This window comes from Salvia splendens, chromosome 13, assembly GCF_004379255.2.
Source record: "Salvia splendens isolate huo1 chromosome 13, SspV2, whole genome shotgun sequence".
In the NCBI taxonomy this organism is placed as follows: Eukaryota; Viridiplantae; Streptophyta; class Magnoliopsida; order Lamiales; family Lamiaceae; genus Salvia; species Salvia splendens.
Window position 1 is genome coordinate 12,942,957 of NC_056044.1, and position 18,344 is coordinate 12,961,300.

At 44.3% G+C, this 18,344-nt stretch overlaps 1 protein-coding gene across 1 annotated transcript; it reads left to right on the plus strand.

The window, feature by feature from the left end:
* Positions 1 to 2,854: 2,854 nt before the first annotated feature.
* Positions 2,855 to 3,397, plus strand: LOC121760513. The gene has a single exon (XM_042156171.1). It carries the CDS (start codon positions 2,855 to 2,857, stop codon positions 3,395 to 3,397), a length of 543 nt encoding a protein of 180 aa, XP_042012105.1.
* The last annotated feature ends 14,947 nt before the right edge of the window (positions 3,398 to 18,344 follow it).

The window sequence follows — 18,344 nt, forward strand, 5'->3', positions numbered from 1 at the left end:
AGGTCATGGGTCGCCATAACTCTATAATTCAAGTAGTTTTTCTCTCTCTAGAGAAGATTCCTCTCGCATCTCTCTAAGAGAATCTCACACACAACAACGCCCACCATCGGACTACTAACTGCACGTCAGTACTCCGACCTACTCTTGGTCACCCACCTACTCACCTTCACCACTCATCAGCCTCTACCGACACCATACACCTGCCTCAGAGCCTGTCGTGACATGGAGGATCCGGGGGAAAAGCCCCCTTCACCACCTCAACCGCTACCGGAAGCCATTCCACCCCAACCGAGTCCAGCCTCCGCTCCGATCTATGCCACTAGAAGAGGGCTCCAATGACAACAAGCTGCAAGAATGAAGATGGGGAGGTCTCTATCTCCGCGCTTCCTAGCGAGTAGCACCTCGAAGCTATCTTCTAAGGGTCAGAAAACTTTGACATCCATTCCGAAAACCAGGGCTATCCGACAACGACTTACCTATGGCGCACTCTCTGAATCCCAAAGACCGACAGGAGAACCCCTGCAACAAAGCAGCAAGGTGGGAAGAAGAGGGGGAAAGGGAAAAGTTTGAGGGACAATAGCATGGCCCCAGTCTGTGAAGCTCTTTCTGAAAAAAAAGAGGTTGAAGAAGAGGCCTTCGTGGACTGCCTAGAAGACGAAGTGGAATCAGAGGCCGTCACTGACGCCGAGAAGACGGATATGTTGATGTTGGAAGAAAATAGCAGTACGTACCAACTAGAGGAACATCTTGCAAACATCCCATCTTTGTCGGCGGATGTCAACCAAGTTCCGGCACCGGTCACCAAGGAAGCAAATGAGAAAAGTGCTTTGTTGACTGTTGCCAGCTTGAACAAGAAGATAAAGACCGTACCCCTAAAAGCTGGATACAAACGAAGTGAGGAGGGAGGACATGCAGAGGATATCTTTGTGGTGGAACAAAACATACAAACAAATGGACTTATAGAAAGTCAACAACATCTCTCACCTAATATGGAAAGTGGACCAGTGACACATCTTGACCAGCATCACCTTCGAGGAGACCTAGAAGCCGACTCAGCTAGGGAACTAGATGCTGCACAACCACTCCAACCACCAAGGAGACCTCACCGAAACCCCAGTGACGTAGTCTGCTCGGAGAACAGGGGAGAGCAGACCGACTATGAGATCAGCTTCCCTCCGCTAAGGAGAAAAAACCCTACAACCCCTCGATCCAATTCTATTAAGGAGAATCATAATGATAATGAAGCTGAGCAAGATGAATGTAACACCAATGTCCAGAGCATGGATCTAGACGGCACCCCGGCTAGGCTTCCACTGGAAGCAAATGACAAAAAAGAGGGATGAATGGCAACGAAAAGTCAAGACCATTCAATGCATGGTCGAACAGAAACAACAACAAGCTTATCTCTTGCCTACACCCATCCGCCGCGAAGCCGCTGGCGGCGGAACACTTAGCATTTGATCCGGACAAGCTCAAACTGTTAGGAGAGGCAGGAAAGACCGAAGGAATCCCCATAATCACATTCACGACGGCCGATACCGAATTCCTAACAGAAAGACTGGGGTATACAGTGGTTGGTAAGTTCTCACACTCAATCCCCACTGCTTTTCATATTCAAAAGGCTTTAGGCAACATCAAGTTCACCGGTGGGTTCTCATGGAAATATGTAAATGGGAAACACATCATTATCCAATTCACAAAATGATTACGGTAGAATGTTGAATGGCCCGAGTGGGGCACCTGTGTAGTACATCGATAGACATCCCATGCGTGTATTCAAGTGGAAAGCAGAATTCGACCCCTTCTCTGAATGTCCCATTGCCACTGTTTGATGCAATTTGATCGGACTGCCAATACATCTCTATGAACATTCGGCCCTCTTTGCGATTGGGAAACTTCTTGGGAACCCTATACAAGTTGATAGGGCAACAACTAACCAATCGCGACTCTCATTCGCGTGCATTTGTGTCGAGATCGACATCTCAAAACAACCTATTGAAGAGATCATTCTGATTCTAGCGAGGAGGGAAGTCCATCAAAAGGTAACATGGGATAGAATCCCTCTTTATTATGAAGATTGTCGGCATGTTGGTCATTTTAGAGAGATATGTTATGCGAACGGGAATGGAAACAAACCGGAAAGGAAAGATTACACAAGAGCACAAGCTGAAAGGAGAGTGGGGTGGAATCGGCAGCCCAAAAAGGGTAACTATGGAGCCTACCAAAGAGCTGCGAGACAGGCAGAAGCTCAGCCGCAGCCAATCGTCTCACCCAATCCGTTTGACATATTGGAAGCTATCACAAAACCGGTACAAACTAGTTCCGAAATCAAAGGCCCTACTTCAAGCATAAGAGACAATAACCTCCCTAGTCAGAAAGAAAAGTAGAGTATTCTGGAGGAGGGGGGATTCCAGCTGGTTGCGAGGAGAAAGGGGAAACAAAACAGGAAAACCTCGACTTCCCCACATCGAAACTCAGACAAGCAGCCTCAGGACAAGACAAGACAATGTTCGCTATCACCACGAGCAATTAGGAATGTAGTCGAAGGGGCGAGGGAAGAGCAAACTACCAGGGGGTTTACACTCTTGCGGAGAACACAACAACTTCACTCTACGCCTAACTACGCCTATCAGCGGGAGGATGGAGGCTTCGAAGTTGAGTTTTCTGAGGAGATCATGAACTCCAAAATTATTTCAGAAGACATGGACACAGGGGGACATCTATCTGGAAAGAATCAGCAACAGACCAGAAAGAGATAAGTTGGTTGAGAGGCCAGACACTTTCGAGTCAATTGATGATACCGAACAGAAGAAACTAAGGTTGATGTCCTCAGGTCAGCTGCTATAGTTTCTACATGTCGAGCAACTTCATGATTTGGAACGCCCGGGGGGTCGGGAATGCAGGCACACTGAGCACGCTTAAGCACCTAATCAAAACATACAGAATATCCGTTGTGGCAATTATCGAGCCTCAGGTCTCCCCTCAACCCAACGTTCTTAATAACAGGCTGGGGTTAGTCTTTAGGGGCAACAACACTAACGAGCAAATTTGGATCCTGTCTCAAGAAGAGGTGCAAATTGAAATTCTGGATTACTCGGAACAGCTGCTTCACGTCCGAGGTACATCCCGACAATGGCCATCACAATGCTATATAGCGGTATCATATGGAAAGTGCACACGTCGGGGAAGATATCCTCTATGGAGTAAACTACGAGAGTTGGCAGGGGAAATGGATGGCTTGCCCTGGCTGGTGGGGGGAGACTTCAACACCTTGACATCGGAAATAGAGAGACAAGGGAGATCAAATGGCAGATATAGGGAAATGCTAGAATATGTTGAAACAATCGAAGATTGCCAACTGTTGGACCCTGAAAGGAGCGCTGAAAAGGAGCGCTGAAAAGATGGAACAAAGAAATCTTTGGCAATCTCTTTGAAAACCTCCGGTAAGCAAAACGTAAAGCAGCCGAGGGGCAGTCAAGGTTTGATGCGGAACTTTCAGCTGAGAACCGAGAAAGAATGAATAAGAGTTCGGCAGAATATATCTTGCAAGTTCGAATGGAAGAAGAGTTTTGGAAACAAAAAGCAGCTATCAAATGGGCGGTGGAGGGTGAGAGAAACACCAAATTCTTTCATGGATGGGTAAAACAAAAACGGATCAAAGCTCATATCCATTCAATCAAGGAAGGGCGTAGAGAAATTAGCGAGGAAGGAGAAATTAGAGAGTCGGCAACGGCCTCGGAAGGAGAGGCCGCGGCTCAACCAGATTTTTCAATAATCCAGAAGCTACCAGAAGACACTAACTTGGAGGCGTTATGTGCAGCCCCAACGTTGGAGGAGGTTAAAACGGTTGTGTGGAATATCGATGCCTATAGCATACCTGGGTCGGATGGTTTCTCATCCCTATTCTTTCAAACGTGCTGGAACATAGTAGGAAAGGACTTGCATGAGGCAGTCACAAGCTTCTTTGAGGGGTCCTACATGCCAAGAGGTTTTACGTCAGCAATGCTTATCCTCCTTTCGAAAAAAGATAAACCTGAAGCATGGTCGGACTACAGACCAATCAGCCTGTGTAACGTAACTAATAAGATTATTTCAAAAATTCTGGCATCAAGACTGGCTCCACTACTCCCAAAGATCATTTCCCCGAACCAAAGCGAGTTCATCAGAGGCAGACTCATCAGCGATAATGCTCTCCTTGCTCAGGAATTAATACACAACCTCCATAGAAATCACCCATCACCTAATGTCGCGGTCAAACTTGACATGGCAAAAGCATACGATTGAGTGCAATGGACCTTCCTATTGAAAGCGATGCATAACATGGGCTTTCTGGAGAAATGGATCGATCTGATCAAGTGTTGTATCAGCTCATGTTGGTTCTCTGTGTTGTGATCAACGGGAGCCCGGCCCTTTATCACCCGGCCTCTTCGTGCTCGCAGCGGACTACTTCTCTCGGCTGCTAGACAAATTCATAATAGGCAACAAGGAGATGAGATATGGAACAAGGAGGAACTGCATCAGCATACCGCACCTCTCGTATGCGGATGGTATTTTGATTTTTACACAGGCGAGCATTGCGGCACAAACCAAACTTGGCCAATGTATCAAACACTACGAAGAAGTCTCGGGCCAAAAAATCAATGCAGCTAAGAGCAACTTTTATATGCATGATAAAAACTCGGCATGGGCAGCCTCCATTCGGAGGAATCGAGGTTTTAGTAGGGGTTCATAATTCATTTCCTTTCCTCTACCTCGGCGTTCCTCTGTACAAGGGGGCAAAAAAGAATGAACTCTTCTGGTTTATCAGAGACAAAATTTCGAGCCGAGTACTCTCATGGTCCCATAGACACTTATCCTTTGGAGGTAGGCTCATGCTCATGAAAAGTACACTCAAGTCCATACCTCTCCATGGCTTCCAAGTCCTAGAACCAACTGCATCGGCCCTCCACTATATGGAACAAATCCTAGCACGGTTCTTCTGGGGCTCCTCAAATGACTCAAGGAAAACTCACCGGATCAAATGGTTAGACTGTTGTAGACCTTGGGCAGAAGAAGGACTAGGCATTCGGAGGTTCCATGTTATAAACTTTGGTGGAGGTTTCGCAAAGGAAAATCTCTCTGGGCACAATATATGTACGCCAAATACTATTTTCATTATGCGCCACTAGTGGTCTCGATGTCTCGCAGACATAGCCCTATCTAGAGACGCATCTTTCAAGCGGGAAAGAAAATCCAACCCTTCATGCGATGGTCTCTGGGGGAAGGAAAAATCAGCCTTCTGGAAGAGATTTGGCTCGAGGAAACCCCGCTACGGGATCTGGTGAACACGGTGCCTTCGGATGGCAATCAATTGGTGTGTAATTTCTGGAGGGGGGATAGCTGGGATCAAGAAAAACTCGGCTCCTTTCTTGAGCAGAGGGGATGCCCTGCATCAGTCCTAAGGAAAATTTTGGAGACCCCGTTCTATAGGACGGATAAGGATACTTGCCGGTGGACTCTTACTAGGAACGGTAACTTCACCTCGGCATCAGCTTGGCAATTAGCTCGATACCATCAGCCGATTGACAACATCTACAAACACGTTTGGAGCAAGGCTCTAACACTATCCATGTCCATCTTCATGTGGCGGCTGGTGGCTAATCGCATCCCGGTGGATACAAAGATCGAATGGAGGATGATGCAAATGGCTTCCAAATGTAGATGCTGCAAAGCAACAAGGGTTGAGTCCGCTGAACATCTGTTCATCGAAAGTGACCTTCTATGGGAAATGGTTCAGCAACACACCCAACGTAGGAGGAGAGGTGAGGAACATTACACTGAGAATGAGACAATGGTGGTCTGCATACCCCGGTCACGACCATCTGCACATCAGCTCCGTCCTCCCCTGTTTGATTATGTGGTTCCTTTGGTTGGAAAGAAACGATTGCACTTTTGGAGTGGCTAGGTTCAGCACAGGACATATTATATGGTGGATCAATCAACAACTAGATCGCATCATATCTGGAGGCATCTTAAACTCTGAATACTGGAGAGGGGTGCGAGTCCAACACCACTTGCTGGTTGGACGCAGACCAAAAGAGAAAATCATTTGAGCAGCCAGAGACACCTGGGTGGCACCTATGGCAATTTGGATCAAAGTAAACACGGACGGTGCGTACTCACCATCAAGAAATAAGGCAGGAGGGGGAGGAATTGTCCGCGACTCAGAAGGCAAATTGATCACAGCTTACTGTGTTTCCTTTCAAGCAGCCTCTAGCCTTGAAGCAGAACTGAAAGCACTGGAAGTGGGTATCACATTTGCAGGCAGACATGGAGAGAATATTTGGGTGGAAACGGATGTGATAACTATAGTTCAAATGATAACAAGGGATGACCTCGGCCCAGCAGCGATCAAACACACCGTCTGTCGTGTCAAGCATCTGATCAAGGGATTCAACACCAAAATATCCTACATTGCGAGAGAAAGAAACAGGCCAGCGGACTTCCTCGCACAGCAGGGACTGGAGGGGCAAGGTCTGAGAGTCTTCGAGCAGAACACAGCCCCTGCTAGGCTGAAAGCCTTGGTTGAGATGGAGGCAAACGGAATACCTAACTTCCGTTTCCAAACTCGATGGACTGAACAATGAAGGCACTAAGGGAATCCCCAGAAGGTTGATTTGGAGTAGCGTTTAGAGTTTTCAGGTGACTCAGTCCTCGGTCGAGGAGGAGCCCTTTGCGTACTCTCAAGAACATCATGTTAGGCGTTTCGTTTCTGATGTAATTGTAGCGGAAATTATAAACTCCCAGCCACTTTTTGGGCTGTCTTGTAACCAAATTTATTTTGTGAAATGAACGGGTTGAGGGTCCGCTTAACCCTCCGCTAGGAATGTGTTTGTCTAAAAAAAAAACAAGTTCATGGGTCTAAGAGTGTCGTGAGACTTAGTCTTAGATTAACTTGAACATAATCCATTTAACTACAATGTAGCATTGGTTAATTTGGATAATCATCTTTTAAAGGTGATAGATTCCATATTATAATCTAAGATAGACAACATGTTTTCCAAGACTTGCAATACTACCTATAGGCTATGTGAGTCAATGGGAGCAAGTATCTTTGCAAGTGTAAATGTGGATCTCAAATTGCTAGACAATGCCAATGGGTTATGCCCAAAGAGAATTATCTTCTCTCTATCGTTGTGCCGCGATTTATTCGATCCTATTCTCTATTAGAACTTACATAAATTAGAATGTATGTATTATGATTATCAAGACAGCCTTCTATAAATAGAAGTCTTGAGGAAATCATCTAGTAGAACATCGTAATGGATATGTAATTAAGGGCAAGAAACGCATGATTGGAAGCTTATAAAGACCTTCGTGGTCTTAGGCTAGTATCTACATCAGAGTATATGTGTTTTTATCAAAATTGTCAAATATTTGGAATTTGACTTGTGTCCTTAATAGTGCTGTAAGCACAAGGAAGTTTTTTTTTTTTTTTTTTTTTCAAAGAACACCTTCACGGTGGAGGGTTAAGTAGGACCCTCATCCCATATATATCATGTAAACAAGGTTCATACAGAGACCGTTTCCAAAAATGACCCCAAGGAAGAAAAACAAGCGAACAATCAAAACAAAACAAACACACAAGCTAAAACTATCAAAGGACCCTGATCAAAACCTGAAACTAGGCATTCCTATCTGATCTAGTCTTGCCAAAGCTCTTGCTCTTGCTGGAAATGAACCCTCCTCAAATCTCATCAAGGAATGGCAGTTCTTACCCATCGAGGCCAGGAAGTCAGCAACTTTGTTTCCCTCTCGCCTAATGCACGTTACCTTCCACTGCACCTCTTTAAGTTCTATGTATATCTTTGAAAAGCTGTGCCTCAAATCTGCCGGTCCCAAAGAATTCTTCTCCAAGCACCAGTAAAGCCTCTCAGCGTCTGTCTCAATCCACAGCTTACTGCTGTAATTCTTGGCTATCGCGATAGCTTCCAGCATGGTCTTTACCTCAGCTTCAAACCCAGAGTTTGCAGAGATAGGTGTGCAAAAGGCTTGCACAGTCTCTCCCAAATGGTTTCTCAAGATTCCACCTCCTCCTGCCTTACCTTCTAAACCCCCGAATGCACCATCTGTATTCAGCTTCAGCCACGGATGATCTGGAGGTCTCCATTGCACTCTTTCAACCCTTCTTCTCGAACGTTCATTAGCTCTCTCTGTCATAAACTCAACCCTCGGAGCACAGCCTTTCCAGTCATCCGGCTTTAAGTGACCTGCCAGAACCAGATTACTCAGATGCAAAACCACCCTCTTACAAACATTCTCATGTTTAAACACATTTTCCAGATGCACACATCCGTTTCTTTCCGTCCAAATGTACCAAAAGATCAAGCAAGGAATTAAAATACAGATATGATGTTTATTTCTAGAATTCAAATGTCTCTGCCACCATCTCATACGCCCCTCAATGCTACCCCCTCGCCTCCCATATTCCGGAACATCTGGGAACCATTTTGAGAAGTGATTCCATATCTCACGAGCTGCCTCACCACTCACAAACAGATGAAGCCTTGACTCCTCTCCCGACCTTTCACAACATCTGCACTTGGAAGCAAGAGAGACACCTCTCCATTGAAGTTTCACATCCACCGGAATTCTGTTGGCAAGGAGACGCCAAAGGAAAACTGATATTGTGGGGTTAATGCCCTTTCCCCAGATGAAATCATACACCTCAAACTTATCCCCTTTGCTTCTTATCTATTCCCAAGCTGAGGCAACTGTGAAATTACCATGTGGGGTCAGGGCCCATCTAGCACGGTCTTCCATTGAGTCGTCAAAAGGAGTGACCAGAATCTCATCACCCATCTCCCTCGGAATCCCCCACTCATCCAACACTTTAAAAAGGGTTCAGAAACTGAGCTCCTCTACTCTTACAAAAGCAGGAGTCCATTCTCTAAAACAAAGCTCACTGATTGGCTGGTCTTTCAACCATATATCGTTCCAGAAACTGACCTTTCCATTCCCTAGCATCCATCTTATCAGAGCTTGACACTTCAAACCAGCCTTAAACATCCTTCTCCAAATGGGGCTAAACCTGCTGGTGCGATAGATGATCATGTTTGAAGAAACCGACCAGTACTTCTTATGCATATATTCTGCCCAAAGGGAGCTTCTCTCACGAAATCTCCACCAAAGTTTGTAACTATAAGCCTCCACTATGTCAGCCATCCTTCGCAAGCCAAGCCCACCTTCCGAGGTTGGTCTACACACATCTTTCCATCTAATCCAGTGAGTTTTCTTACTTGTATTACAAGATCCCCAGAAATACCTTGCTAGCACCTGTTCCAACATCCTTAGAGCACCCTTAGTTGGTTCAAGTACCTGAAAGACATGAACCGGTATTGCTTCCAAAATGCTCTTGATTAGAGTGAGACGACCCCCAAACGATAAATGTTTATGGCACCAGCAATGGATTTTCTATGATATTTTCTCCTATAAGAACATAAACAAATTTGTTTTTTTCCTTCCACGATAAATGGGGACCCCCAGGTAAGTGCATGGGAAGCTACCCCTTTGAAAACCCCCCACAGCAGTAATGCCATCTGCCCATCCCACATGTTTATTATCAATGTATAAGCAGCTCTTTCCCTCATTGATTTTCTGACCTGACACTTCCTCATAGTGTTTAAGGCAGCCTCTTAATTTCCTGAGGGAGGCTCTCCGCGCTTGAGTGAAAATTATAATATCATCCGCATAGGAAAGATGAGAGACACCCATTGTGTACCTAGCTGTGTTAAACCTCATTTGCTTTTGTCCAAGGATCAGGCGATCCAGCACTCTAGAAAGATAATCAGCCGCCAAAATGAATAAAGATGGGGAGAGGGGATCTCCTTGTCTGAGACCCCGAGTTGACTTGAAAAAACCAGCCGGGGTTCCATTTAGAAGAACCGAGAACCAGCAAGAATTTATACATCTCTCAATCATCCCCACCCATTTCTCCGAGAAGCCCATCTTTCTCAGAACTTTGAGTAAAAAAGGCCATTGCACACGATCGTATGCTTTTGCCATATCAAGCTTGAGAGCCATATTTGGTGAGGGGTTACACTTCCCAAGTTCATGGAACATTTCTTTGGCAAGCAGCACGTTGTCACTCAACAACCTGCCTTTAATGAAGCCACTCTGGTTTGGGGCAGTGAGCATAGGAAGCAGGGGAGCCATTCTCATTGTCAGCAGCTTAGAGATGATTTTATTAGAAACATTGCACAGACTTATTGGTCTGAATTCAGACCACAAAGTTGGATTCTTCTTCTTAGGAATTAGTATGATCATTGTTGCAGCAAATCCTCTTGGCATTGGTGCTCCATGAAAGAAGTCAATGACAGCATTAGTAACATCAGTGCCTACTAAGTCCCAGCAAGTTTGGTAGAAAAGCGAAGAAAACCCATCAGGCCCTGAAGCACTATCAGCATTAATATCAAAAACCACTCTCTTTACCTCTTCTATTGTTGTAGTCCTTTCCAAAGCCTCCAAATTAAAGTCGGTGGGGAGGGAGCTTAGGATGTCTAACTCTGGCTCCTGGAGGTGCTCAATATCAGAGGACAGCAGGGATTGAAAGAAATTAACAGCCGAAGCTCTTAAATCCCCATCTTCAGATATGACTTGGCCTTCCTCTTCAATAGAATGAATCCTTGATTTGGCTCTCTTTTGCTTGACCCACCCTTGAAAAAATTTGGTATTCCTTTCTCCCTCAACAGACCATCTAATAGCTGCTTTTTGTTTCCAGTAGTCTTCCTCCATTTTCAACCTTAAGACAAGCTCAGCAGCTGTTCTATTCATCTCAGTTCTATTACAAGGAGATTGATCTTGCTCAAATCTTTTAAGGGCCTCTTGAGCCTCCATGTCAGCTTTTTTTACCCTTTCAAAAATATTTCCAAACACATTCTTGTTCCACCATTTTAAACACTTCTTCACCCTGCCTAACTTTAAATGCAAGTTCACCATACCCTGAGCACCCGTAGCCTCAATCCAGCTTTTCTCCACTTCCTTCAAGAAAGAATGATGTCTTGTCCACATGTTTTGAAATCTGAACGGTGGCCGGATATGAGGACCTGGTAGCTGGCATTGTATAAGCAAAGGACCATGATCAGACATGACCCTTGGTAAGTTAGTGACTCTGGTTGAGGCAAACATGTCCAACCACCCCTCACCAATCAAGGCCCTATCAAGTCTCTCAAACGTGTCTCCTCTAGCCCATGTGAATTTTGCACCATCTGCCCCAAGATCCATGAGCTGGCAGTCACTAATAGCATTTACAAAATCAGACATCTCTCTTGTCCTGCTCTTTCTGAGGCTAGCTCCTTGTCTCTCATCCTCAGAGGTGAAGATATTGAAATCCCCTCCCACCATCCATGGGAGGCTCTCACATTTAACTGCAAGGGCCCTTAACTTCTCCCAAAGAGGCAGCCTTGCTTCCCTAGAACATTTCCCATAAACCACAGATAGGAAAAAAGGAGCAGAGAGTCCATCTGTCAAAAAATGAGCATGAAGTACTTGCTCTGAGGAGTCCCACTCATCCATTTCCGTTCCATTTTCAGCAAAAATCCAAATCTGCCCATTTTCATTAGCACCTTTATATTGAAGACCAAACATTCTACTAAAAACGTCTGGTTTTGGTTTTATCAGAGGCCAGTTTTAAAGATAGATGTCTCATATGTGCTATGATGTGTACTAAGTTTGATATTAGTTGTGCTTATGCTTAACAAGTGTATATAATATTAACCATGGCAAAGGACTTTAATTGAGGTAAAGAATATACCGTAGTACTTGAGAAAGACTAATTGTTATGTTCTAGTTTACCAGTCATTCATGTAATGTCCTTGGGGTTACACTGTTTTAGTTTTATGACTAATGAGTGATCGAGTGAGTCATCCTCTGAACATGTGTTTACCTTAGGAGTATCTTCCTAATAGCTTTAATCTTAAGTTTGAGTATGCCTATGAGAATTACAATTGGTTATGATTACTCTAGTGAAGGCTAACTCAAAGGACACACGAGATAATAAAGCTAAGCAATCACATAGAAAGAGATGAAATCAATTAAAGATGAAGTACACAACAAGACATTATGGTGGAAAATATATGATCAGAGAAATACCAAGCAGATTTTTCATAGAAAATGCCTTTGTGGCAACATGTTTCAAACATGATGTGAAATGAATGGTGGGAGAGTGTTTGGCAGTGGGTATACTCGAAAGCATGTTTTGAGTATAAGTGGGAGATTGTTAGGTTTGGTATACTGAAAAAAATGTTTCGAGCAAGTTCGCGCGAATAGAAATCTTGCTTGTATATAAAAAACTCTACAATCCACTTTTAACCCGATTAAGAATTATTCGAGCCGTATCGCACGAATAGAATCAGTATATTATTACATTGTGTTTGCTTGTGCATTTATAAGATATTTTATAATCATTTAAATGTAAAAGAAGCAAACAAAGTCTAAGTTTTTTACTTAGTAGACTGGTTGTGGGCGTCGTCCACTTTAAGGTAACACAGTCGTTCTATGCAATGGTTTGCAAAAGAAAAAGAAGAATTTTACAACCCAGATAGGCTTAGACTACCTATCATGAAAGGTTGCAATGCCAGTCCGATTATTTTTAAGCCTTTCTGAAATAAGATGACGTTGGTGTGGTATAGCACTGAATGGATCTAACAGTAAGACGTGTCTTTATGCTATACATTGAAAGACTAGGTCTTGATAAAATACTATTTCTTAATCTACATACGTTAGCATTGAGCATACAGTATTGATTATGCACTACTTTTACTTATCAAATGGTGCGGGTTTTTCGCAATCCAATAATCATGATATATTAGGTAGTGGTGATTAATATCTAGCGGTGCTAGGATTGCTATTATGTTGAATCACGCGCGAGGTGAGTCTCGTTTGATAATGTTCTCAAGAGGAGCTTGAATAAAGTTTTTATTATTTGGAAACTAGCCAGTTAGAATTTAATTATTCCATGAATAATAAATAAGTGTTTCTTGCTAAGTCCACTCTTGGGATTAATAAGATGTTAATTAATTAAGTGCATAGCAGACATTAATTAATTAATGGACGTTTATATCTTAAGCGCGGGAAATAAACAATAAACATAACGGAAACCCGGATTACTTGTAATTTCAGATTTGGATGGGCAGTGCAATATTTACTTCTGTAGTGGTTGCTCGTAATATTCCAATATAATCTTATTTTAAATTGTGGGTTCAATTTAATTAGTAAAAAGTAGATTGGGTGAGACCATATCCAAAACCTTCTAGATCCCTGACGGGCCTAATATGAACTTGATATAAATAGGAGAATAAACGAGACAGAAGTAACAATTAATTTCTCTATAGAAATTTCGTCCCTTTCTCTATACAGAAGGAGACGTTTTTCTTCAGCTCTCCTCCGTGGGAATTTCTGCCTTCTTTATTCGAGTCCTAGTATTTTGATAAGATCAGCCCACCCTGATATCGAGATACAGTTCTGGAACCCGTCAGAAGATCTGTTGTCTAGTATTGAAGATCATCCTAGAGAAGGAGCGAGCAATCGACCATTCTTTGGAGAATCAAATCGGTAACCCTAAACCGTAGAAATCATGTTTTAGGATTTATATTTTCTAAGCATGAATTATTTGCGTTCTTGCATGCAATTATCTGTTTAACATGTGAATTGATTAATCGCATAATCGGTCAAATCGATCCTTATCTGATTTATTTGTTATGTACAAGTCTTCCATTGTGCAAGGGGCACCAAACCTCAGCAGGGAGAAGGGTGATGATGAAGTTGAGGAGAATGATTCCGAGGGTGACGGTAGGAAGGATGAGGAAGAAGCGAGTAATAGGAATGTTGAGGGTAGTGGTGATAGGATTGGTGATGGCGATGATGTGGGTGATGAGAATGGTATGGATAAGGAGAATGTTGAAGGTGAAATCCCTGCAGAAGTGTTTGCTGAGGAAGAGAAGATCGTCGATATGGACGATGCTGGGACAGAGAAAACTGGCAAATTGGAAGATATTGTCGTACTGGAGGATGGGCCGGAGTCAAAGGAGACATCGGCCGACGAGAGGACAACAAGGAGGAATACTAGGCGGAGTAAGAATCTGGAAGGAACGCGGACAACTACTAGGGACTAGGCTTTTGCAATTAGTGGATTCGATGGGCGAGGAAAAAGCAGGGGATGATGTCCCCAAGGCCCAAGAGATGCCAGTAAAGCTGAGGAGATCTCTCCTGAGGCCGTAGAGAAGCATTATGCTGCTGAGCTGAAACGCAAAGGAAAGCAGGAGGCCAAGCCCCTGAAGAAAAAGCATAGGCAGGCCTCCTCGACCCTGGTAATTCAAGAAGTCTCCCCAGAACCAATCCGTGTGCCCTTTGCCCAGCCGACAGAGAAGGCTGAAGATAGTGATGAGGAGAACGAGGAAGTGGAGAACCAGCAGGACGATGAGCCTATCTACGAGATGATGGAAGTGCTAGTGACACGGAGGCTGCTGGAGGCCATGGTCCACTTTAATGACCCGAAAATGGCGTTGATTTGTGAAGGGCATGCTTCAAAGGGGAAGCTCGCGAAGTCAGGAAAGATGTATGACCCCCCATCCTTTCAAGACATAGAGGCAGAATAAGAGTTCCTACAATACATTCGCGCAATAGTATTCGAGTGGTTGTTGGATCACTAAACGACAGAGGTGCCAATTGTTTTGGCAAAAGAATTCTTCAGATCGTCAAGTTCAAGTTCACCATGGACCCTGTTGCTGACTCTATCAGCTTCCGCTTTTTTAATGAAGATATGGTGATGAGCATTCGGGAGTGGTCCCTGCGGATGGGGTTATTTACCCCAGAGGAAGTGACGAGGGAATTTGTAATGAGAGAGAGATAGGCCCCCCAAAGAAAACTGAAGGCTTTGACATGCAAACGGCCTGGGCGCTTATCACCCTCAAGCGTGGATGGACGTTCAAGACGAGTTCATCGAAAGGATTCCACATCGTCAACCCAGTCCTCCGCCTCGCGCAAGTTTTCCTCTGATACAATGTGCTGGGTCAGATAAGCACCGCCCTAACCACACCTGAACTCTACTTTACATGGTGCATGGTTAAAGGTGTAAAGGTCCACCTTGGATACTGGTTGGCCCAGTCGTACAATCTTATGACTACCAACACAGTCCGCCATCTCTACACTTGCCACCTCCTTGACGCTTACCTGAGCAGAAATATGAGCATGAATGTGGACAAGTGAGTGTCGACCCTCCCGATGTGCGATGCCCCTAAGCTATTCAACGATGCATTTTTCTTCAACAAAGGGCTTTTGAGGATGAAGGATGGAGAGGTCGCATTTTATGAGGTGGGCAAGCCTGAAGTGGCAACTATGAAGAGAGAATTGGAGGATGTCGAAGTGCAATCAAATGCTGAGAGAGAAGAGTGGCGACGCGGGATGGGAGAAGTCAGAAGTGAGATGAGCACAATGAGAATGGCTATCGTGAGCCTCAATAGGTCCATGGAATTTCAGAACGGGCAGATGGCCGAGGCCATCAATGTGATGATGAGGATGATCGCCTCAATAGAGAAGAGATTTCCCCCGGCCCAGCAGACAATGCCTCCTAGACCTAGCAACGAGCCCAAACTGCTAGGCTGATGATCAAGCCGCCAGTGATCCAGCAAGTACCCTGACCAAGAATAGGAAGGAAGTGATGACCAACCCCACCACCATATTAGTCAAGAAGAACGTACCAAAGCATGCTGTGAAGGAGACAAAGGAACCTGCCCCATCGGTTCCTAAGAAAGTGAAGGCTGACCACCCAAAAAAAATGCCCCAGAAGTCCAGACACAGAATTAAACCCCTAGAACCAAGTAATTTTACGTTTCTGTTTAAGTTTTTGTTATTTTCTTTTAAGTTTCTGTTTTGCATGCGTATATGTTTCCTTGCTTATTTTGTTGTGTCTGTACATTTCCGCGTTTGGTGTCTTCTCCCACTTAGCCCAAATTCTTGGTCTAAGTGTGAGAAGTTTTTGTCAGTATAGGAGGCTTTTGGTTTCTGTTATTTCTGTAATTGTTTCTTCTCCTACTTAGTCCATTGCTTGGCCTAAGTGTGAGATGTTTGTGTTGTGTATATGTTTGTCGGTCTGTTGTTCTGTTTCTTCTCCCACTTAGCCCAATTCTGGGTCTAAGTGTGAGAAGTTTGTGTTTTCTTTCTGTCTTTAGGGTCTGTATATATGTTGGTTTTTTGAGTTAGTTCTTGAGTCAGTAGAGTGTCATTTTTTAGGACTCTGTGTTTAAGTATAAACTAGCGAAATAGAAAGCAAGAATCCCTTAGTGAGAGTGATCGAAGAGAGGATGCATGTCAATTTTGAGGCCTCTTTCATTAATAAATCAAAATCAGTTTGGAGAAAGTAAGAACGATAGAAAGGACTTAATTTGATCTAGTTGTAAAGCCTTCTAAATGTGACGCCCCAAAATTTCTTTCCTTGTGTTATGGATAATCCGAGTTTTAGACTAATTAATCCTCGCGTGGAGGGTGTGTGAACGTAGAATTTTCGTTGTAATTTCCGACTTTGAAATGAACAAGTACTTGTTGAGGAAAATTTAAGTGCAACAAAAATTCTTATTTCAATGATAAGAATGAAAGAAAAAATTATTGATGATTGGAGAAAAATTACATAAGAATAGTACATGCCTCGTTTCCCACACCTTGAGGACAAACAAATCCTACACTACACCTGGGGAGGAGCCAACATCAAGCTAGTGGCTAAATTGGGACTTGGTCAAGAGCTATGCCAAGCCTAATGTTTAAAAAATTTCTTAACCTAGCAATAAGACAAAGTGAATGAGGTAATAGATTCCTCTCTTGTCTCCATCCACACCTTCTCGTTTTTCCAACCCCAAAACTCGAAAAAAAGTGGCACGCCTAAACCTGCAAAGTTAGCACATAAAAGGGGGTTAGAAAATGAACTCATAAGAAAGAAAAGGGAGAGGCAAGCTCGATTGAGAATGGAGGAGGAGTCAGCCGAATGGTACAGCCAAGAGGCTGCCACAATAGACTGTAAACCAACCATTTTTTTTGGTCACATTCCCACCTTACACCAAAGTGTAAGTTAGAACAAATAAGCATGGTAAAAATTGCCCAAGGTATATGCTCAAAATAAACTGACTTAGAGCCATCTTTTCCCATCATCCGAGGATGAGGTAACAACCCTGAGGAAGAAACCAAAACAATCACCAAAATAGCATGTTCAACATGATCATGAAGCTCAGAAAGAGAGCTAAGCTTGTAGCCGAAAATAGAACCATCAATGCCCAAGTTGCTGCCATGAGAGGCCAAGGAACTGCCTATAAATACCACCGTCACCCCCCTCCCATCCACACTTTCTCTCGACCCAAGGCTCTCGGATAACAAAGACGACGGAGGGAGGAACGGGCAGCGCGTGGCAACGGCAGAAGAGGGCAAATCAAGTTCACCGAACTGAGATAATCACCAACCCCACCCATTGCATCATATAGAACAATTAGGAGCTCAAGAACATAGCAACTATAGGGTACATCGCAGTAGCCTAAGCAATTACCATAGATAGCAAGCTTCTCTCGATCTTTCTTAAACGACCCCCACGATAGCAATTAATTAATGAACAAAGTACACATAGCCACTACTTAATTAACGGAATTTAAGGGGGATAAAGGGAGGGAACTTAGCTTCGATGACGGGGCCCCAGAGAGCCGACGAGGAGGACGATGGAGGCCACGGACCCGGTGAGGTATCGCTGCTGGAACGGAGAGCCCGATGGAGGTGGTTCGGCCGCCGCAGGGGTAACCCAACGGGAGAAGGCCGACGGAGCATCGGCGTCCGTCAAGACGATATTTCATCGAGCAAGGGAAAGGAGAGGCGACGCCATCCCCAAATCAGTAACCGCCGTAGAGAGAGAGAAGGCACCGGAAAAAGGGACGAGATTCGCCGGAGGAAGGGAGCCGCCGCCGTATTTCTTGAAGACCCTCGTCACCTTGTGTATATCAGAGGGGAGAGAGACGCTGGGTATAGAAAAATAGGGAAAAAAAATAAAAATAAATTTGAGTGGAGGTGGAAGGATGTTTGACCAAGGGAGGAGGCAAGCTCCGGTGGTGCCAGAACGGCGACGAACTCGCCGGAGAGGGCGAGAATGGAGAGGAGGCGTCGCTGCCTGGGAATCCAATTAGGGAGGCGAAATTCCAAGAAACAACCTCATGGCGAATTTTATCCGCCATTTGTACCCCGAAAAAAAAGTTTCCAGAGAGGGGAAAGACGCGACAAGATCTCGCGTGTTTTAACTAAACACGCTTGAAGCTCTCGCGTGTTTAATTAAACACGCATCA

Bases quoted from the DNA above. Each gene is read 5' to 3' on its own strand.
- LOC121760513 (XM_042156171.1), top strand. From the start codon at position 2,855: ATGTCGAGCAACTTCATGATTTGGAACGCCCGGGGGGTCGGGAATGCA.